Source organism: Daucus carota, chromosome 9 (genome assembly GCF_001625215.2).
Source record: "Daucus carota subsp. sativus chromosome 9, DH1 v3.0, whole genome shotgun sequence".
NCBI lineage: Eukaryota > Viridiplantae > Streptophyta > Magnoliopsida > Apiales > Apiaceae > Daucus > Daucus carota.
In genome coordinates, this window is record NC_030389.2 from 45,650,370 (window position 1) to 45,675,124 (window position 24,755).

The 24,755-nt window shown below is 36.4% G+C and overlaps 1 protein-coding gene across 2 annotated transcripts; it reads right to left on the bottom strand.

Annotated features, from left to right (window-relative positions):
• Positions 1–1,274: 1,274 nt before the first annotated feature.
• On the bottom strand, positions 1,275–24,278 carry LOC108202821 (alpha-ketoglutarate-dependent dioxygenase alkB). 2 transcript variants are annotated; one of them, XM_017371370.2, is made up of 7 exons: positions 24,045–24,277; positions 23,810–23,964; positions 23,271–23,626; positions 19,051–19,189; positions 17,377–17,443; positions 17,166–17,287; positions 1,275–1,575 (listed from the first exon to the last, which is right to left on the bottom strand). In XM_017371370.2, exons 1-7 carry the CDS (start codon positions 24,134–24,136, stop codon positions 1,436–1,438), a joined length of 1,071 nt encoding a protein of 356 aa, XP_017226859.1. In that variant the 5' UTR covers positions 24,137–24,277; the 3' UTR covers positions 1,275–1,435. The 2 variants fall into 2 exon arrangements, with proteins under 2 accessions (XP_017226859.1, XP_017226860.1); XM_017371371.2 differs by lacking the exon at positions 1,275–1,575 and adding an exon at positions 14,728–14,917 and having other exon boundaries at positions 24,045–24,278.
• Positions 24,279–24,755: the final 477 nt, after the last annotated feature.

Below are 24,755 nucleotides of genomic sequence, written 5' to 3' on the forward strand. Positions count from 1 at the left end.
GTTCATAGTTTTAGGGGCTGAATTGAAACCCCTATATTTGAGGAGTTTCTATACGTCCTCATCTCATACCCCATTCCACTCTGGTGGAATAGGACAAAATATTTAATAACTAATACTGTAAGTAAAAGAGAGAGAATGAAGTAAAATAAAGCAGAATATTGTGATATTGGTGAAAAATAGGAAATGGGATGCAGGAAATATTTAGAAGATAAACAAAACTTTAGGAATAATTTTAGGTAACTACTATTTGTAGTAAGCATATAGGCATAGGGATTGAGGATGGCTGGGATGGGAATGCTCTTGATGCATTGAAATTTAGAAAAGCAAAAGGCTATGTAAAATGTAAAGCAAAAGATCCGTAACTGATAACAATTGATAATAATTACTCCCTCCGTCTCAATTTATAGGTCCATTTTGAGAAAAAAAATTGTCCCAATATACTTGTCCCTCTCTTTTTTTAATACAAATTTATCTATATATTACTTGTGACTTTTTTGAAACTCAACATTATTCTCATTTCTCAATGCACTAAATTCCTATATTTATTGTGATTTTTTTGAAACTCAACTATATTCTCACTTATCAATGCACTAATTAATGTTACATGAGATAAAATTATATTCAACCAACTTTGTTCTTAGTATGCGTGTTTATTCCAAAATGGACTTATAAATTGAGACGGAGGGAGTAATAAGTTGGGAAAATAAGGAGTTAATTAGTTTTAACCATAAGCAAAAATCAGCAAAGTATAGAAGTGCTAGAAAAATACAAAAAGTAAATGAAGAATTTAAAAGGATGCCACATCATTCTCATGATATCCTCCTTTATATATATAGTTCTGTAATCGATAATAATGAATAAGCTGGGAAAATAAAGAGTTAATTAGCTTTAACCATAAGCAAAAATCAGCAAAGTATGCAAGTGCTAGAAACACAGGAAAATTAGATGGAGAGTTACGAGAGATGTCAAGTCATCCTCCTAAAACCCTACTATGTGTGTGTGTGTGTGTGTTTTTACCGTATCTTGTGTGTCTATTTTTACCGTATCCAGGTTAATGTTATTTCAAATCTTTTAGTGTCCAAAAGAGTGCCCATTCAATAACCAAGCAATGATTTTTGAATTAGTTTTCCTTAATCACAGTCATAATTAAATTTTTCACCAAATATATTTAACATTTCAGTTTTTCTTCAAAGAAATTTAATTAATCTCCATTTAACCCTTTCAAGTTTACAAACTGATTTCTGCATAAACATAAGAATTTGAGGGGGAAAATGTACAAGTGCAACACCATCTTGTCGATTTCATGATAGTAATAATAGTACAACCTCGGCCTTGAGACATTTGAAACCTAAAATCCCACTTGGTTAACTTCATTACATGTGTGCTTTTCCTTGACCCTTCTATATTTTATAAGTCCATCCAAAAACATAAATACTCAAAACACTTGCCTAATATTAATATTAATTCTAGACCTGTTAATGTATTCCAGATAGCAAAGATCCTCTTCATTTGACAGATGTTGCTCCAAAGATGTAATTTCAGCATTTTCTTTATCTGTAAAGATTCGTGGGATGCCTGAGATCAAGGTAAACATGGGATTAACAAAAAAAAGTTTTAAAAAAAATATTGAAACCACAAGTCCAATCCCAATAGCATGGAAAGGAAATAGCAACAAGGATAACTTTATGGTAAATTTGGAAGCCAATAGAATTCAGTAACTCCTACTATTCCATATCCCTATTATACTCCGCACTCCGCAATATAGAACTATGCGGGAGCAATGTCACAGACTTAATTAAAGTGTAACAAAGATGAATGGAAAAGCAAGGACAAGATTGATACTTCACATAATTATTATTTGCTTAAGTATGTCCAGCGGAAAGATATTTAATGTGTCAATTATATATTTGTTGAGTTATGGCGGGGTTTCTATATCCACACACACACACACATATAATATGGGTCCTACTCCAATACAAACTAAATACAAATCCATGCAATTAGGGCTGTTTAACGAACCGAGCTGTTCGCGAACAAGCTCGAGCTCGGCTCGTTAAGAGCTCGTTCGGCTCGGCTCGTTAAGTTAACGAGCTCGAGCTCGAACACAAAAAATTGTTCGTTAAGTAAACGAGCTCGAGCCGAGCTTTTAGTATGTTCGGCTCGAGCTCGGCTCGAGCTCGACTCGAGCTCGCTCGGCTCGTTAAAGCTCGAAAAAATGTAATATTTTTGGGGTTTTTTTTTATAATTTATATATGTTATTGAACTCAGAATTCAACATATAATTTATATATATATATATTTTAGTGATGTAACCAAAATTTCGGAAAATAATAATTTTATATGGTTTGCTATTTTGACAGTCAAGTAGAAGGTTAACTAGTACCGCTAACTAGTGTTTAATCCTAAATTAGTGTTTCAATTTTTTAAAAAATATTTCTTACCGATCCAACCTCATGGATGTTAACATATATACATTTTAGTGATATAAACAAAGTTTCAAAAAAATTAAAATTATTTGGTTAGCTATTTTAAGAGTCAACTAGCGGTTTGTCTTTATTTTTTTTCTGGCTCGGCTCGACTCGACTCGACTCGGCTCGGCTTGTATTTGTTCGCGAACAAGCTCGTGTTCGGCTCGTTAGTTAACGAGCCGAGCTTGAACACAATTTTTGTTCGATAAAAAAGCTCGGCTCGGCTCGGCTCGTCAGAAAAAAAATTAAAGCTCGGCTCGGTTCGGTCAAAACTCGGCTCGGCTCGGTTCGTGAACAGCCCTACATGCAATTAAGTAGAATGAGAATGATTTTGGGGACGGGGATGGACCCCAAGGTGAGCCTAGATGGGGCCATGGTGGGACCTAGTAGGGTCGGGGTGCGTCTAGAGGGACCGCGGTGGAGCTAAGTTTTGGCTCTTAGGGCTATTTGGAGCCTGTCCAAGGCCTGTCCAGAGTCTTGGCGAGGCTCTAGTGGGCCCGGGGTGGATCGAGTGGAGGCGGAGGTGGACCTTAGATGGGTGATGTTATATAGGGGGTAAGTGATGTTATATAGGGGGTAGGTGATGACATATATAGGGTGGGTGATAGTCAGTTAGGGGCGGTTTCTATTGTTTTTTATTTTTTAGTTGTTTGTATCTGAGCAATTGCCAAAATAATATCATGTTTCTGTGTTGCCAAGCATGACATTGAGTGCCAAATTTTCACTTTAAATAGCAAGCAGGTCTAATGGTAATGAAAAAAGATAAAGAGAAAATCATAGTTTGTAAAAAAATCCCCTTCCCTCCTCTAAAACTAAACCACGCAATCATGTATTTCATGCACTTCTACCCATACCTAAATATGGCATGAAATGACACAAAAGTAGATAGTGTATCTATTTATTTAGATATTTATTCATTTCGTGTACTTTCGTGTCGTATCGTACAAAAGTGTTCGTCTTGCATACAAACTTGTCATGACCCCTCTATAGTAATCCATTTCTATTACCCACCTCAAAAGTCAAACACCTGTATATTCACTTAGCCTATTTTTCTCGACACATTTGCACCACACTACAGCCTAGTGCCTAAATTTCTAGTAAAGTGTCTTTCTGTTTCATGATCAAGTGGTTCTTATCTCCCATTAGCAGGCTTTCTTTCAAGTGGGCTTCTGTAGCTTCATTTTAGCTCAACCTCTTAATTACTTTCAGGCTTCAGCTTCTATACAAGAAGCTTCCAGATCTGAGTGCTAAGAATAAGACATTTGATTCTTCAACACCACAAGCTGGAAAAAATACCCAATAAGTGAAAGATCCCTTCAATATGACTGCTCTCAGATCATAAGTTTCTACTTGTTTTCGTTCAATATTCTGCCCAATAGTGAATACATATTACCATCACCATCACTACAAGTAGGGATGAGCATGATGCAATTCTGTTGAGCTCAAACCGTATTGAAACGCATTAGGCGCGTGTCAGGAATCAATGGTTCTTGAGATAGTTTTTAGCGTATTTTTGTGGTTTTCTTTAGCTTAAAGTAAGTAACAAAGCAGAAAGAGTAGAATATGGAGATAGAGTCAGGTGTTTAGATGCAGACATAGAAAAGAAAAGATCAGAAATGTAGAAAGACAACAGATCTCAGTTGAAAACTTGTAAAGAAAGAAATAGTTTTAGAGAGAGAAACAGTTGAGTGGGAGGGAGTGTTTTGGGGGAACTCAGTCTCATTTTCATATATTCGAGTCATGATCTGAATTGTACAATGCTACTTGTATGTATACTACTAGCACAGATATGTGACAAATCCTCCTGAAATGACCTTTATACCCTTACAACTCTACTAATATCTTAATACTACTACTATAGTGTTGCTAAGACACACGGATCCTGACAGTGCCGTTCCCCAATTACAAACTAAATAATCAGGTTTATAACATATGTAATACTGTAATAGTAATACGCGGTTCAATTTTCCAAATGAACATGAACCCATACCCAATAAGTGGCGGTTTTAGTTAATGGTTCATCCAAAATCTAAAAAATTCAAACTTTATTATACTACTCCCTCAGTCCATATTTCTTTACATATGAGTTGGGTGCGGGGATAAGAAAAGTGTATAAAGTAGTGTGAAAAAGAAAGAAAAGTGGACAAGTGGTAGGGCAATCAATATTTGATTAATAGAATTAAAAAAGCGGATGAGATTATTTTTTATATAATAAAACTTTGTTACTTTTGAAAGTTTCGTAATGTAAATATTTGAGATGGGTGTCCAAAAAAGGAAAGTGCAAAGAATTGATTGGGACGGCGAGAGTATATATAAGGGGGGCTTGGTCCGTCAAATTCAGGTATGACGTATGAGTCTAAAATTAAATCCATCATAAGTGTTTGTTTGGGGTTCGGGGAGCGGGGAAGAGTTATTGATAGGTGTGGAAAAAAACTCATCCTAATTACATATGAGTATTTGCTGCCATTAGTAAATATATCAAGTGTTACAGCGGTTCACAATCTATTTTAAGTGTGCCATTATTTGCTTTGTAGACTGTAGTAGACTAAATACGTGGTTTAATATTTTTGTAAACCTTATATATATCGGCCATATATAAATATGTTTTACATGGTATTTTTTTAAACCTTATATATAGCGGCCATATATAAACTAAAAACTACAAACTAATCTCAGCCATTAGATCGATCTAATCTAATGACCCCCCTAGAATTCACCACACACAATAAACCTGCACCCTCCCACACATGATTCCATATAATCCCTCCGTTTCTAATTTGAATTTTCCCATCAATCGGTGAACCTTTTCTAAAATCCGACTTCACCGTATTTTTCTTCATCTCCCAACAATCCATTTCCGTACCATATGTGCTATATTTCAATGTGATATATAGAATATTTGTTTCAGTTTGTAGTTTTTAGTTTAAGAATGGTTTGTAGTGGAGTATGACCCTATATATTAACTAAAGTTATATATATATATATATATATATATATATATATATATATATATATATATAGTTAATAATTACTTGTCAAATTATAAAGGGTGTACAATCATTTGTTTGTAGCAGAACAATTTGGCGGTGAAATAACTTTTAAATAGCTTATATATAATTTGTGCACATTTTTTAATAAATTGTATAGCAATTATTATGTGTCACCTAATAAACAAATTAATATAAAAGGGGTTATGTTCTTCTGTAAAATAAAATAAAAATTGAAGAGAGATGGTCATATTAAAATAATAATTGCGAAGATGTCTAACAATGGGGAAAGTACATAAAGAAATGATATTGGTTGAAGCCTTATGTGCGAGTGCGAGTTACAATGGACATTGGCAAACCTCTGAAAAGGGGAATGAAGCTCAAACGGGAAGGTGGTAGTTGGAATTGGATTAATTTTAAGTATGAAAGGTTAAGCATGTTTTGTTTTGTCTACGGTTTACTGGGGCATCATTATCGAGACTGTGAAGTTGTATATGCAAATCCCGGCAAAGTTATCGATAGGGCATATGGTGTATGGTTGCGTGCTCCTTCTAAAAATACTAAAAACTAGAATATGGGGGCTAAATGGCTGAGAAATAATCAAGACGGAGGTCAGGCGTGGAATTCTGGCGAAAAAGATAAGAATGTGAACATGATGTCCGGTGTAGGAGATGCTGCAGCGCGTTTCATGGAAACTGATGGTGTCTTAACGGATATTGAGGGGAAGGAGATTGGGATACTGGTCAGACAACGTGATCATGGGGATTGTGTCACTAAACAAACTACTGGATTAGCGGATGTCACGGGCGGGAATAATATTCAATATGAAATTGTGGTGATTGTAACAAAAAGGAGAGTGGATAATGAGATGGATACGAATAATCAGGAAGAGGAAATTGTTACAGAATATAATAACAGGCCAAAAAACATATTAGAGGCGGGTCCTGGACTCCAGGCCCGCCTAGAACAATGAGTCTCTTAGCTTGGAATTGCCGTGGGCTGGGAAACCACGGACTATTGAATTCCTTAAAATATTACCCAACTGAAAAGGCCCAGCATTATTTTTTTATCTGAGACATTGTGTAACGAAAATAGAATAAAAGAAGTATGTAAGCAAATAAACTACGCTGAGTACTGTAGTATTGATGTACAGGGTCATAGCGAAGGTTTGGCCCTTTTATGGAGGAACGAAGGAAGCTGCAAAGTCATGGAAGTTACTCTCCATTTCATAGATTTTGAGGTGGAAAATAATCAGGTGGGGAGATGGTGGTATACGGGTTTCTACGGGTGTCCCGAACGTCATAGAAGGCGTGTCATGGGAGTTATTAAGAAGTTTGGCTACTAAATCGAATCTACCATGGTGTGTAATTGGTGATTTCAGTGATATGATGTTTATAGATGAGAAGAGAGGAGGAAGAGAGCATCCTCGTAATCTTCTTGAGGGTTTTGCAGAAACGGTGTATGATTGTGGATTACACGATCTTGGATTTGTAGGAGAGAAGTTCATGTGGGAGAAGTCTAGGGGGAGTATAACTGGATACAAGAGAGACTTGATAGAAGCTTGGCGAACCATGAGTGGCAGCAAATGTTTCTGTCAGCGGAGGTTCAAGTATTGGAGGTAGCCACATCGGATCACTTACCCCTGTACCTTCATTTAAATAAGCGGATATATGTGCACAAGCAACAACGATTTCATTTTGAAAACATGTGGTTGCGGGAGCAGGATTGCAGAAATGTGGTTTGTAATGGGTGGGAGATAGGTATAGGTCTGGATATTATAGAGAAAATTCGTATGTGTACTATTAAGTTGCAGGAATGGGGTGGAGGGTTAAGTAATGAATACAAAATCAAAATTCAAAATTGTAGGATGAAGATGAAGAAGCTGAGATCAAGAAGGCATGTTCAGGGGATTCGAGGGTATAATGCAGCCAGATGGGAATATTTGAAACTTTTAGATTAGCAAGAAGTTTATTGGAAGCAGAGATCTAAACAATTTTGGTTGCGGGAAGGTGATAAAAACACTCGCTTTTTTCATAGTTATGCATCGGGTCGACGAAGGAATAATAAAGTTGATAGAATTAAAGATGCATATGGTAATTGGAGGGACACACCAACTGAAATAAGAAAGGTTATTGAGGGATATTTCTCTGATCTATTTACGGCATCGAATCTGGATGGCAAGCTCTCAACTAGGGAGGAAGTGGCAAAATTATCAGAAGCGGACAACGAAAATCTGATAGCAGAGGTAACTTATGAGGAAGTTAAGCATGCAGTTTTTGCTATGCACCCTGAAAAGGCACCTGGTCCGGATGGATTGAACCCGGCTCTTTTTCAAGTTTTCTGGAATATAGTGGCGGCTGATGTGGTTAATTTTTGTCGTAATTTTATGAGTACAGGAGGCTTGCCTGAGGGAGTAAATAATTCGCTGGTATGTTTGATTCCAAAGATTAAGAAGCCTCAAACAATGGGGGATCTCCATGCAATATCTTTGTGTAATGTGCTTGTGAGAATTCTATCTAAAGTTATGACAAGATTGAAGGCGTGTCTGCCATCTATTATTTCGGATAAACAAAGCGCTTTCATTGAGGGTCGTTTGCTTACGGATAATGCTTTAATAGCGTTTGAGATTAACCATTATATGAAACGTCGTACACAAGGGAATAATGGAGTTGCATGTTTGAAGTTGGATATTTCGAAGGCTTATGATCGGTTGGAGTGGGCATTTATTCGAAATAGGTTGGAGAGATTTGGTTTCCATCATGTCCGGGTTCATCGAATCATGTCGTTCATTTGCTCGGTATCTTACAACTTTCTTCACAATGGAGAACAATTCAGGTATGTTATGCCAGGTCGAGGAGTTAGGCAGGGAGATCCAATATCTCCCTATATATGTATCATGTGCACTGAAGGTTTGAGCTCTATTATACGTAGAAGTGAAGAAGTTGGTTTAATTCATCGGTGTCGTATTGCCAAGTGACGCAACACAATGACAAGAATAAGGTTATAATAACAAGATTATGATAAGAACAATAAGAACAGTGATTAATACCCTTGGGAGATTGAACCGCAGAACAATCTCTACCCCAAGCTATCCCCAAATTGATACATTATCAATATTCAGAGAAAAGTTTTATATATATAATCAAAGTCTGCCTTCATAAGAAGCTGATACAGGGGTATATATAGGTTGTTTACAAACCCAAACAGCTGGGTAAAATAATAGTGCAGCTCCCAACTACTTATTAAAGGTTCTAGCTGTAGCTACTAAGAACTAGATGATACAAAGTCAAGTACACAATTGAAATAATACTACTGATAATAACTTTCCCCACTGTTAAGTCAAGATTAAACTCAAACAGGATACACACTGACAAACATGATACACACTGATTCCTATCAACTCTCCCCGACTAGGAAAAGTTTGGCTCTGTCGAACTGAACTGTGTGTAATGCTCAAAAAGATCAGGAGCAAGACGCTGAAAATCTGTAGCACTAATCCATGTACGCTCATCATCTGACCTGTTACTCCAGTGAACTAAGTACTGTCGAAAACCACCACGCCGTGTTGGCATAAATCTCTCATCTAGAACATCAACAGGCACATCTACTGTTGGCTGTGCTGAAACATAGGGAGGTGTAGGTGGTACAAGTAGTGGAGGATTAGATATAGGCTGAGTGGGGCTAGAAGGCATAGGAACACTAATAGGTGAAGAAGGTGAAGAAATATCAGAGGTTCCATGAAAAGGAGTAAGATCTTCTACATTAAATACAGGGCCAATAGTCATATCAGTCGGAAGATCTAACTCATAAGCATTAGTACCAACCCTCTTTCGAATTCGAAAAGGACCCATCCTCTTAGCATGCACTTTCTTCCAAGCACCGGGAGGTAGCCTCTCTGTGCGGTGTCGTAGCATAACATGATCACCTTCATTATACTCTCGAAACCTGCGATGAACATCTGCAGCAGACTTATAATTTTCATTGCTTAAATTAATTTTCTGTCGTATCTCAGCATGCAACTTATGAATGTGATGTGCAAATGACTCTACAGACTCGCTAGACCTATATGCAGGGGGGAAGGGGAACCAAATCTATGGGTTTCCTTGGCTGACGACCAATGTAAGCCTGAAAAGGACTGACTCCTGTAGACCTTTTAACAGAGCTATTATACGCAAACTCGGCCGTAGGTAAAACCCTATCCCATGAAGACACATGTTCACCTACAAGACACCTAATTAAATCACCTAGACTCCTATTAACAACCTCAGTCTGTCCATCGGTCTGGGGATGATAGGCTGTAGAGAACTTAAGACTAGTACCGAGTAATTTCCATAGAGTCCTCCAGAAATAACTCACAAACTTAACATCTCTGTCAGATACTATACTCAAGGGAACACCATGTATCCTCACTATCTCACTAAAGAAGATCGAGGCAATATGAGAAGCATTGTCAGTCTTACTGCACGGAATAAAATGAGCCATCTTAGTGAAACGATCAACTACAACAAAGACAGAATCATGACTCTTATGAGTCCTGGGCAATCCTAAAACAAAGTCCATGCTAACATCTTCCCAAGGAACATGGGGAACTGGAAGAGGAGTGTATAAACCCGTATTTTGTTTCCTACCCTTAGCCGTTTGGCAAGTACGACACTCTGCGACTATACGAGCAACATCCCTCTTCAAACTAGGCCAAAAGAACCTATCCTCAACAATAGCAATGGTCTTATCTCGACCAAAGTGACCAGCTAACCCCCCCGCATGTAACTCTCTCACGAGATACTCTCTCAAGGATGTATTAGGAATACACAAATGGATCCCGCGAAATAAGTATCCATCGTGAATACAATAATCCCTGGAAGGTGGTGAACTAGGATCTTGTAAGCTAGCATAAATCGGTCCAAAGTCGTGACACGAAGGATAGTCCTGAATCATATGTGTGAACCCTACGACCTCGACACTCATAGTGTTAAGAATAAGGGTCACTCTACTAAGTGCGTCAGCAACTTTATTCTCGGTACCTTTGCAATGTCTGAGTACAAAGGTGTACTCCTGAACAAACTCAAACCACTTGGCGTGTCTATGGTTTAACTTTTTCTGGGAGTTGATATATTGAAGCGCCTGGTGATCAGAATAAAGAACAAACTCCTTGGGCAACAGATAATGCCGCCAATACCTAAGCGCTTGAACTACAGCATAAAACTCCCTATCATAGGTGGTATACTTCTTCTTGGCCTCGTTAAGCTTTTCACTGAAAAAAGCTATAGGATGGCCACCTTGACTTAACACTCCACCTATTCCCACTCCCGAAGCATCACATGTGACCTCAAACACCTTACCAAAATCTGGTAAAACGAGAACTGGAGCATGGATCAACCTCTCCTTAATCTCAGCAAAGGCTTTCACAACCGATTTAGACCACACAAACTCCCCTTTCTTCATACTATCAGTGATGGGAGCCATGATGGTACTGAAACCCCTAATGAACCGCCTATAGAATGTAGCTAATCCATGAAAACTACGGACCTCATGGATAGTCGAAGGCTCTGGCCATTCTCGAATAGCCTTTACCTTCTCTGGGTCTGCAGAAACTCCATCCTTGGAGACTACAAATCCAAGGAATATGACTGAATGCTGCACAAAAGAGCACTTTTTCAAGTTCACATACAACTTCTCATTTAAGAGAAGTGTTAGAACCTGATGCAAGTGTGACAAGTGCTCCTCCCGTGTGGGACTGTAGATGAGAATATCATCAAAATACACTACAACGAATCTGCCAATAACCGGACGAAGCACTTGGTTCATGACTCTCATGAATATGCTGGGCGCATTGGATAGCCCAGAAGGCAGAACTAACCATTCATAAAGTCCATCGGCCGTCTTAAAGGCAGTTTTCCATTCATCTCCTTCCCTAACACGAATCTGATGATATCCACTCCGTAAGTCAATCTTAGTAAAATACTGAGCTCCAACAATCATGTCTAACATGTCATCAAGTCTAGGAATGGGAAACCTATACTTGACAGTGATCTTGTTGATAGCTCGACTATCGCAACACATCCTTAGACTACCATCAGCCTTAGGTGTGAACAAGGCTGGTACTGCACATGGGCTAAGACTCTCTCGCACAAATCCTTTCCTAAGCAATTCATCTACTTGGCGCCTCATCTCAATCTGCTCAGAAGGATTCATCCTATAGTGTGGTAGGTTAGGTAAAGAGGATCCGGGGATAAAGTCTATAGCATGCTGGATATCTCTGAGAGGTGGCAATCCCTCAGGCAGCTCACTGGGCATGATATTAACAAATTCATCAAGAATTTGTTGAACATCACTAGGAATCTCAATACCGCTCAGTTCATGAATGTCTCTCGCCTCTCTTGCAACTAGCATGTACACAACCTTTGACTCTAAAGCACATGTTTCGAATTCCTTCCTCTTCAAAAAATGAAGAGATTTAATCGGTTGTGTAGGAATGCTATTTGCCTTTGCATCGCTTTTAACAGTCTCACGTGGTCTACTAGGAAGCAATGTGATCTTCTTCCCATTGTGTGTAAACACATATGTGTTATGTCTACCATAGTGAGTCACACTACGGTCATACAACCAAGGTCGTCCTAAAAGAATATGGGAAACATCCATGGGGAAGACATCGCACCATATACTCTCCTCGTAGCCCTCGAGATGGATCGGAACAAGACACCTGTGTGTCACAGGAATAGATGTCTTGTTGACCCAAGCTACACTATAAGGATGAGGATGTGGTTCTACTTTTAACTTTGATCGCGCAACTGCAGATTGTGCAACCACATTTAAACAACTCCCCCCGTCGATAATGACCTTTGACGTTACTCCGTCAACTCTACTAAAGGTGTGAAATATGGAAGTCCTCTTCCAATCATCCTCTTTCGAGTTGGTAAACAAGCATCGCATAACACCTACATGCCTTTCTGTCTCCTCTAGGTCTCGCAAAGCATCCTCATCATCGGTGTTATGGGCTCTCTCTAGGTCACCCTCGAACAACTCATCATCCTCTCCATAGTTCTCAAGAAGATTTAATCTTTTCTTTGGACACTCGAAAGACTTATGTCCGGGCTCGTGACACGTAAAACATGTCTCCGTGTTTCTAACTCGAGAGGACGACCCTGGAGTCTGAGCTCTCGTAGGGTCTCTATTAGGAACACTCGTACTACTACTAGCTCCTTGAGATGTGGGGATAGTCCGACTCTGTGGTAGAGCTCGACTCATAGGCTGCCTCGAATAGGATAGCCCTCTCTGTTGGGAGAATTCCTTGAGTCGATACTCATGCTCTAATGCGACCTGAAAAACGTCATCAATAGTGTTGATTTGAGTATTCATCATTTGTCGTTTGAGCTCGGGTCGTAACCCATTTTTGAATTTAATGATGCTCATACGAGCACTCTCTTTAAGCTCGCACCTTTGAATCAACTCCCTGTACTTGCCGATATACTCAGCAACAGACCAACTACCCTGAGTTAGGTTATCAAACTGCTCCATTAACCTATCTCTATGCCCTAGAGGTAGATAATACTGAGTTAAGCGCATCTTCATCTCAGCCCAATGCCTAACCGGAGGCTGCCTCGTACGCTCTAGGTCTCTCTCAACACTACCCCAAAAGATTTTAGCTTGCTTTACAAGCTTCATCTTGGCGAATCTGACCATACGCTCGTCACTCATCATATGCCAATCAAAGAATTTGTCCATACTAGATAACCAATCAGAGAAAACATCGGGATCAAATCTCCCATCAAACTCTGGGGCATCTATCTTAATTTTGAGCACATCATCTCTTCCCTCATACCTATCATGATTTCTATAATTACGGTATCCCTCGTCTCGACGCTCATTATAATCATAATGATCGTCATATTCAGGTGGATCGTTCCTATAGTTGTCATGATGTCTAGGGGGTTCCCTTTGATTTCTACCTCCCCCGTGTCCTCCCATATGTCGAGGAATAATAGCCTCAACATTTTGACGTCGAGGTGGAACTATATCTCTATGGACATCGTCACTTAAGCTATCAAACTTATCATTCATAGACATTGTGAGGACTTGGATACTCTGCAACAATTGAGCTAAAGTTGGCTCAGGAGGTTCATGAGGTGGGTCTTGTGAGTTGTTATCGGTTCCGCTACGAGTGATGACCATGATATGACTAAATGCACAGCTGAGATATGATAGAAATTTAACGTAAACAACTATATTATAGTCGACCACTAATGCTATCACTGGTTCTGGAAATATAATAAAGAAGACATGTATATGCAACTAACATGGAATATTGTGCAAACTAAGCAAATGAAGTCATGCAAATGTAAAAGAAGGCTAAATACCAAACTGTGAATTAAAATTCCCAACACATGAATATTTAGTCCTAGAATTAAAATGTAAATCTCTCTCTGTTTTTTTTTTTTTTTTTAAATCAACCAAACTGATATTAGATGCAGCGGGTGGGTATGTAGAAAAACTCAGAATATGAACATGGTTACATTAGCAGGAACATGGAAAACGAAATGGATTGTTGGTTTTGAAATTAAAAGATCAGGCTGATTGTGATGTTAAGAACAGGCAGGCCTCTATAACAAGCATGATTAAGAATATTAGGATGTCCTGACAGGGGTATAGGTTACCTCCCTCGTTTCGCTACAGCACAACAGTGGACGCGTAGTGAAATGAACAGCCATGTAATAAATTTCTGTTGCAAGATGACAGTGACAACTTCAGTGATTTCCTTTGCTTTCCTTAGATATGTTATCTCCTTCCAGCTTCTCTCTATTTCTTCCTTGACATTTTATTTCTTTTAGCAGAGAGGAATGGTGTACAGGGACTGAAATTTGGTTTCTAGATTATGTAGAAATGGTCAGGTTTTGGACGGAAATCAGGGTGAATATGGCAGCTGATGAACAGTAACAGTAGGATGAACTCTAACAATGATAACAACCAGAATTTTAGCTCTGGTGCCAATTTGACGCAGCACAATGACAAGAATAAGGTTATAATAACAAGATTATGATAAGAACAATAAGAACAGTGATTAATACCCTTGGGAGATTGAACCGCAGAACAATCTCTACCCCAAGCTATCCCCAAATTGATATATTATCAATATTCAGAGAAAAGTTTTATATATATAATCAAAGTCTGCCTTCATAAGAAGCTGATACAGGGGTATATATAGGCTGTTTACAAACCCAAACAGCTGGGTAAAATAATAGTGCAGCTCCCAACTACTTATTAAAGGTTCTAGCTGTAGCTACTAAGAACTAGATGATACAAAGTCAAGTACACAATTGAAATAATACTACTGATAATAACTTTCCCCACTGTTAAGTCAAGATTAAACTCAAACAGGATACACACTGACAAACATGATACACACTGATTCCTATCACCAAGGGTGCACCAGCAATCTCGCATCTACTGTTTGCGGATGATTGTTATCTATTTTTCAAGGCAAACAAAGCAGAACTGGTGTTATGAGGCGTATTTTGGATCGATATGCAGAAATATCGGGTTAAATCATCAATTTTAATAAGTCTGTTGTGACATTCTCAACTAATACAAGAAGAGAGGCTCGGGGGGGGGGGGGGGGGTTGTGAGCAGCTGGGAGTGCAGGAAAAGGAAGACCCGGGGAAATATTTGGGCATGCCAATGAAGATAGGAAGAAGGAAAAGGTCAGTATTCAATTTTCTTCTGGATCAAGTGGAGAAGAAATTACAGACCTGGAGTGTCCAAAACATCTCGAAAGCTGGTAAGGTACCATTACTAAAGTCAGCCGCTCAATCTATTCCGAACTTCTAGATGAATTTATTGTTGATCCCTTTGGATATTTGTGACAAAATTAAGAAAAAAATGAATGCTTATTGGTGGGGGAGTGGTCATGGTCAGAAGGGAATTAAGTGGATGGCGTGGGATCGTTTGTGTGAGGTGAAAGGAGAGGGTTTAAGATTTAAAAATTTGAGGGATTTTAATATAGCTATGCTAGCTAAGCAAGCGTGGAGACTAATGAATGGCGCAAACCCTCTGGTGACTATTATAATGAAAGCGCTCGGTACTACGCTAACAATGATTTTATAGAAGCAAACCTGGGCTACAAACCTAGACAACCCAAGATGTGGTGAAACAAGGTAGAAAAAGGATAGGGGATGGGAGGAACACAAGAATATGGAAAGTCCCGTGGTTACCGTGTCCAGACTGGGAGCGAGTACAGGAGGACCAACATCAGAAAATTTCAATAGGTACGCCGATGAAAAAGTGGTGTAAACCTCCTCCGGGTTGGGTGAAAGTTAATGTGGATGCGGCTTGTAATCCTGGGGCTGATCATATAGGTGTTGGCTGTGTAGTTCGTGATGAAGGTCATTATTTCAGAGCTAGAATAAATAGCACTCCTGGACGCATGCAAGCTAGGGAAGCGGAGACATTGAGTTTTAAGGAAGCCTTAACATGGATGAAAGGTTGGAGAACAACTCGTATCTTTGAAATGGATGCAAAATTGGTGGTAGAAGCAGTACATGGGCCTCGGAAGAACTCTAACTTTCATGTTATTATAGAAGATTGTATTGAGATTCTTAAGCATTTTGAGGAAGTGCTGGTGTCTTTTGACCGTAGATTTGCGAATAGAGTAGCGCATATGTTAGCTCAGGCTACTCATTCCATGCCATGTCTTGTGGAGTGGGATCACACTGCTCCAGAATTTATTTGTAACCTCATTGATGAAGAGAGTTAATATATGCAAGTGCGTATTTTTCAAAAAACAAAAAAAAAAAAATTCTAAAATATCTTAAACCAAACATATTACATTCATTTTCATGATAAACCAGACACATGGAGTGAGAAATTAGGTTTCAACCCATACCATCCTAATTCATACCACTTCAAGTACCAACAACCCTTTATGGGGTTGAATTAAAAAACTAATACATATCAGACTTTCAATAGTTTATCCCATAATATTAATCACCAAAGGGTCATAATATATATTGATTACTATATACACCCTCTTTTTCGCAGCTCCGTTTAAGTATTTAAGAGCTAACCTTATTTTCTCTGTATAATAAATATGAGTCGACCAACTTGTTTAGCGAAAATAACAAGTCCACCAACTTGCTATAATGAAATTTAATTCATCTTTTGCAACTCGGTGTCATATTCATCCAACAAAATGCAACAATCTTTATGTTGATTTAGACTATTGGCGATGAGACCACGGATTACTGCCTAGAGGGGGAGGATCTGCGTTTCAATTACCCTAATTATATTTTACTTCTTAGTTTTAAGGTCTTTCTTACCTTGATAAAGCTCTTCATAGTGAACCATGGCATCTTTCTCTTAGATAATCGATATAACTAGGCTGTGTGCACTATTGACAAAGACAAATTGCTTTTACAACGAGCAAGTAGCAAAGTGTTTGTGCAACTTACTTATAAGAAGCTGAGAAGTGACAAAACCGTAACTTGCAACATATTTTAATTAGAAGTGTCTGAAACCAAGTTGTGTTATCATTCACAAGGTTAAGTAGGATAATTTGTAAATGTATTATTTTACACATACTTAATTATTATAAGTGGAAAAAAAATGCCAGAAAAGCAACACTACATGATATATGATAAGAAGAGACAACTGCAAAATTAGATCAGTCAATATGAGCTGAATGCAGAAAACAAGAAAACAAAAAATAAAACTACTATACCATGAAAGCACTCTCTAACTTCTCCGGCCATAAGAACAATATCACCACTTCGTAGAAACATGGCTATAGGCTCATCCTCTCTAGACTTTCCTCCAAGAAGGAAAATCGCTTTGCATCCTAAGCTGAAGATATACATAATAAGTCAAGCCATGTGTTCTGTTTTTTGCACTAGATTAAAAAGTTAGATAGACAAGTGACCCAAGCAAAATACCTCATGCTTACAATAGGTTTGCTCCAATCTGCCTCCATGTCATCGAGGTGGCCACCCAGCATGTCCCCTAATAAAAAAGGTTTATTACATCTATACTATTATATGATACGCGAACATAGAGATAATTTGTAGTAGAGTTTGGCTACATAATTTTGGTCATTTCTAAATTACCCTTTTCTCTATCTTTTAGGAAAAACAAATATAAATAATGAGAGACAGACCAACATGTCTCTTCTTAATTATAACGTATTTATCTCGAAAACAAACACGAACCATCATGTAACTCTTCTTACCTCCAACGTGTTCTACTCCAAGACAAATACGAACCATCATGTAACTCTTCTTAAGTCTAAACAGGAAGCCAATATAAGATAAATAATATATTTTTTTTCCGTACAAATAAAAAAAATGTGAAAATATAATTTAAAATTAATCAAAAAAAAATCACATATTAATATTCGAAAAACATTTGGAAAAAAATAATAAAAATGTTCATTGTTTATACTACCGATTTACAATAGAAAAAACACATTGTAAAAACTAAATTTCTAAGAGAGATATAATCAATCTATTAATATAAATTAATCAAACTTCAACTCATTACCATAAATTCCCTATTCAAACTAATTATGGGCATCCAACAATACTAAAACACTAATGAAATGAAGTTAAAAATTAAATATAAATAATAACTTCAGAACTATATAATCGCCCGTGCGTCACCTCATTGAAAAGGTATATTACATATCATAGTAATCTATCATTTAAACATATATTTAAGAGGTAATTGCATTTTACACCTTCAAAAACAAATTTATAGCAGAACTTTAAAAATGCAAACTGCACCCTGTAACTTTCTCCCGTGCAATCACTTAACACCCTTTTCATCAATTTTTCGTTAAAATTTGTTTTTGCCGTTAAATAATGAATGGCAAAAACTAGAATTTCAGTATTTTATTAGTAAAGAGTAATTTTTAAATTACATTAATAATTGAAACTTTTAGCATGATATATAAATTAGAATTTTACATGATTTTAAAATATATTTATCAAATTATTTTTATATTTGAACTTTTAAATTGTAATATATAATTATAACAAGTAATCAAATTTAACTTATGAATTATGAACATCTATAGAATGTAGTTTTAAATTAAACTTGATATTTTTTTCGTTTAATGTGTACATATTTAGAGAAGGAAATTCAAAGTCGACAGTTGGAAAGTTACCTAAAGTCGTATGCAATTGGTATAGGAAAGTTTGATGCTCTTTTCGTAATAATAGAATCTAGTCCTTTGAATTTACAAAAATAACCTTTATTTTGTATAGAAATATGCCTTAACTCTAGGTAATTAACTAAGAGTAACTTTAAAGCCATCAAACCCATATATTTATATATCAAGCTAAGAATTTCAAGTACTAATATAATTTTAAAATTACTTTTTATAAATGAAACACTGAAATTTCATTTTTCCCTTCACTATTTAACAAGAAAAACAAAAGTTAATGCAAAAGTAACGGAAGGGATGCTAAATGACTGGCAGGTGAAAGTTATACGGTGCAATTTGCGTTTTTTAAAATTCTGCTACACATTGGTTTTTGAACGGAAGTTGTGGGGTGTAAAATGCAATTACCTCCATATTCAATTAGGAACCTAATAACATTAAAGAATACCTGCTCCAAAGTAATTAACTATTGCAGCTTCAGGCTGAAATTCTTCTCCCAATGACATAGAAGGAGCTGCCATCTTTTTAGCCAGTTCAGAAAGTAAATCAGGGATCTTGTTATGAGGAAGATCAACATTGTAACTCCGCTGCATACGAAAATTCTTAGTTTTTCTTCTTACAAATGAAAACTGAGGTCCAGAATTCACATTCACGAAGAAAAGATAAAAAAAAATGAAGCATGTTCTTAGCATATCATAATGAGATATTATGTCTTGGATTAGGCTATATAATGAGCACATCAGTTTGCACAAACAAAAAAAAAACCAAAATACTGGCAATGAGAGGGTAGAGCTAGACCATGACATTGCTCAAGTAAGTGCTATATATTCTCCTGACTATATCTGAAAACCCCTATAGCATTTTTTTGCTTGGATACGGCAGATGCATAAATTATGACAATTTAGAGAGGGATGGGCCACTAAGTATATGCGGGGTGTACAACCACCTTTTCACCAATTAAACTAGCTGAATCATCCTCTAATAAAAACTAGATAATATATTTTCACACCGACAGTATAAATACCCCTTCTTCATGAATATTATAGCACAAGAAAGAAGGTCTGATGCACGTAAAGATAGCAAAAGTTAAGACAAACAAACCTAGGGTGCAACTCAAATCACTATCCCAAGTTTAAATCCCTAAACTGAGAATAATCAATTCCAATTCATATGTATCTCGAAGCTACGATGCTATGTGGAGATTAAATCATTATATAGAAATAAAATATCTAATGGACCAAGGCACATTAACAATCGGCCTTTGTTATAAATAAATGAACTACTTGACTCATAAACTACTAGCCCCACATATAATTAAATATACAACTAACTAATTTCCAAAGACTAAACAGCATTAAACTATTTACTAATAGAAAAAAAGACTCCATTTATTTTCCTTCTCGTTTCTATTCATTCCCCCCTTAGAGAAAACTCGAGCACAGGTTTTGTAGAAGGCAAGAACCATATAAAACTGAACTGGACTGAAACAAAAATGTTACGGTTTTCTTAAAAAAAAGTTGAGATGCAAAATTCCACCGACTAGCAAGCGAAGGAGGTGCAACCCAGTGTTCTGGAATGATAACCTCGATATGGTCAACTTCAATAAGATCACCAACCACTTTATATTCCTCGACAATTTGGAAATAGTCATTTTGTGGCCTGGTTTCCAGTACTCGATCCTCACCAACCTCTTTATCCTCAACTTCTTTAACATCATCAAATGGATCTTCAATTTCTATATTTATATCATCAACACACCCAGATTCCCTTGTGATTTCATCCCCTTTGACTACTTTCCATTCTCCAAATATATAATGTTTGAACTTAAGATGTACAAGTTTCTTCTTCATTTGCATGTTAATAATTTCTTCTCCCAACACAATTTCGTACTTCTTTTCCAAACTTTCAAGTTCATCACGAGCTTCATCAACAATCTCTCCCATTGTCAGCTTGTATTCAATTAATTTATGTTCATCATGACGAACATAAACTTCATACTGTGAGAGATCACAATCATCCTCATAACAAAGAATGTGATATATTACTTGGTCAATTGCAGACTTTATGCCTTTAGACAGGTTTTCACGCATGAAAAAACGAAAATTAAGAAGGGGCTGAAATGTTAAAAACAAAGAAGCTGTAGAGCTTAAATTGTTGAATTCTGAAAATACAGGGACTAGAGTGGAAATTATAAAATTGTGAGGGGCTGTTATGAGATTGTTATGCCATTCTACAAGGCTGAGGGTTCAGTTTTTAGTTATGCGATTCTTAAGCCATATGCCATTCTGCAAGGCTGAGGGATCAGTTTTTAGTTCCTGACAGGGCCAGGTTCGTGATTTCCAAGGACTTCAGGGACAACTTTGAAAAATGCTGAAAAATCAGGGACCAGATCTGGAATTTCAGAAAACCCTAGGGTACTAAAATGCAATTTTACACGAAATATAAAGATAAACGTTAGGGTTACCCTCATTCTGCGTCATAGCAACCTTCCCTTTCAGTTCACAAGCTTGTTCTCCTACTTTCTTCTCGTCTTTTTTTCAATTACTAATGGAACAGTGATGTCAACATTATCCTTGATGAGCTTGATGAAGATTGAGCAGATGAACAATAGCTCTGATGATAAAAGGTAACTCCGGCACTAAACAGAGACCTTAATGAACAATACCAGTTTTTCTTCCCAAAATTCAAGATCTCCTAACAATTAAAAAAATCAAAAAACCTAAGCTCTGATACCATTTGATGCACAACAAGTTAACAAAGACTAAGATAAACAAACCTCTCGGGTGATTAAATGGCAACTCAAATCACTATCCCAAGTTTAAATCCCTAAATTGACAATAATCAATTCCAATTCATAGAAAACCATGTCAGTGAATGACTACTATTATAATATGTGAGAATTACATCATTATATAAAGAATAAAATACCTAATGGACTAAGGCTCGCTAACAATTAGCCTTTAATGTAAATAAATAAACTACTTGATTACTAAACTACCAGGCCCGCATATGTGCTATACTATTAAAGCTCGTTAAAATTTCGGTCAGCCGATCAATATTTAGGCCGATTAATGAACATTTTTTTAGCGGAACCTCTTTATTATACCTAAAACATATTTAAACAAACCCATTAAAACATAAAACATATCTATCGAACTTATTTATTTGCAAGTTTTTTGACAGGCTTAAATATTAAAAACTTTTTTAAAATCATAAATATATATTAACCCGAATACATTTATTAAATATAAATTAAATATTAAAATATATTTAAAAAAGAATAATTATTATAATTTATAAGTCACCCGTGCGGTGCATGGACTATGAGCTAATTTTATAACATGGGTTTTATGAGTCTTTTGATTAACTAAAACACATTTAAACATTTTCATAAAAACATATCTCCTGGAGCACTTATTATAAGTCTTTTAATAGCCTTAATCATTCAAAATTTATTTAACATACCCAATAAATATATATTAACCCAAACATGTCTATAATTATTTAGTAAACCTATTTTAATTAAAAGATGCACATTATTATAACATAAATTTAACTTTAAAACTAAATTATATATTACCAAATATTATGATTCATATTTCATAAGCTAGTATAATTAAATATACAAGTAAACTAATTTCCAAACATCAAGTACGATTAAACTATTTACTACTAAAAACAAAAGACTCTTTTTATTTCTTTCTCACACCTCGTCGATGAGAACAAGATAACAAAACTAAGACAAACAAACCTCGGGTGATTGAATCGTAACTCAAATCACTACCCCAAGTTTGAATCCACAATAATCAATTTCAATTCACAGAAAACAATGTTTGTCTAAAAAGCACAAACTCTTCAAAGTGGGTGTCGTATGCGTGTCCGACTCGCCATGTGGCATTTCGACAAACATACGATAGACTCGCTTCGATGAGAGGGTTGTTCTTTTTATGAAAGATGGACATTCTTCTAGCAATGAAAATGCATTGGAATGAATCTTGTATATGATTGCCACTTACTGTGAACACGGTTTTATTACATGAAAGAGTTGTTTAATGTTTAACATATATTAATCCTATATTATTGTTATTGTTGTTGTTGTTGTTGTTGTTATTATTATTATTATTATTATTATTGCCGAGTCCATATCCAGGACTCTTCTTTTCGATGATTGGCGAATCCCCGTGCTTTGTTCCTGTGTGGTGTCACCGTATCTGAAGCTACCATGATATACAGAGATTACATCATTATACAGAGAATAAAATATCTAATGGGCGACAGTTAACAATTAGCCTTTGTTATAGATAAATAAACAACTTGACTAATAAAATGCTAGCCCTCATCTATAATTAAATATACAACTAAACTAATTTTCAAATACTAAATAGGATTAAACTATTTAATAATAAAAATAAAAGACTTCTTTTATTTTCTTTCTCGTTCCTCCTCAAGATCCAAACATCCTCATCATGGTCCAAACACAATTGTAAACTTTAAGTGATCCGCTCAGCTTGTAGTAGATATTAAGATTCCCGAATGGGTCAAAGGTAAAGGGCACATCATATGTACTATCTACATGCCATAATATATACACGAAGCTCTCAAACTTATGGGTAGTTCTACAGTTTAACAGGCACTTGAAATGCATAGATATTATGATTAGAAAATGACCTTGGACCAATCAAACTGCAGTCCAAGAGTACTCCACCGTAACTTCCGCAGCAAAGTAGATGCTGATATTGACTTGATAGTACTTTCTCTTGATGTCACACTTGGTTCTTCAGACAATTCCCATCTATAAGCTAGATCAGTTGCTAATGAATTGTTATCAGGGAGCAAACCTTTTAGGCAGTTCTGGTTTTCAACTAAGACCTTCCTTTCTTTAGCTGCAATGAACAAGTCATGTATTGAACCATAAACTGCATTGTGATTTGTTCTATTAGGTGGTTGAGGAAAGCTAGTTAGACTTTCCCTTATCCAGTGACACTGTTCCGCAACGCTCAATGCTTGTGGTATGAAGTAAAACCCTGCAGTACAAAAGGCAATAATAGTCTAGATAATACAATTTGCGACGAGAATCATAAAATCCAAAAAACTATACAAATAAATAATAATACATTAGATCTAATTTCAGAATCAAGCGAACTAAGCCAATCGCATGAATGGGAAAAAAGAAGAAGCGAATTTGAGACAGAGAGTATTTAACACACCGGGGTGTTTTTCTAAGCAAAAAACCGGACGATCAAATTGGGGGGCAGCTGCTAATGAAACCCCTGGAGGAACTTGACCATTTGCATTGAATAATTGAACAATGGACTTGAAGTCCAAAACTTGAGTCAAATCCACAGCTCTTGGTTGCTTTTTCCTACATAATAATAAATATCGTTAATGCTTATGTTGTCAAAAAGTTTGATAGAAGATGGAATAGGAGATGCGTAGTAATACTTTTTGGTGTTACTTTGGTAATAAAGCTTGTAAATTTTCTCTGCCTTTCTGAAAGCAGTCCGCTCTGATTCAGTATCACCACCTCCGTACATTTGATCACCCCTCCAAATCCAATCCTAAACACTGGGGTAACTCAGTGAAGGAATCAAGTAACGCTCAGTTATATCAAAACAGGATTGTTGGGCACAACAAGGTTCTTGCCCAAATATGGGTGTTAGGTTTAGTTACTTTTGTGCACAGATAACTGGACCCGGCAAGATAATAATCCGATCATACGGGTTCAACCCGATTTTACATGTGCATTTTTTTATCTCGACGACTTGACACTATTCTGGACTTCTGGTTTGAATATTTAATTTAATTTTAAATATATAATTGTATTGTATAAAAGTAATAGTGTTAGTAAAAATAGATTTAGAAATAATTAATACATATTTTCAGTTTAATATATTTTATTGAATTTTAAATAAGTTTTTTAATAATTAAATTCATCAAAAAACTAAGTAAAAATTAGTCAGAAAAGATATGTTTCGACGAGAATATTTAAAAATATTTCAATTATAAAAAGCGAAGGGTTTTTATATATTTCAAGTGATTATTTTGGTAGGGAGGCGAAAAATAATATTTGAATGATAATCATCAGAGTATATACTCGTGTAATGATAGTTGGCCCACTATCATTTTCACTTTTTAAATTATAATCAAATATAA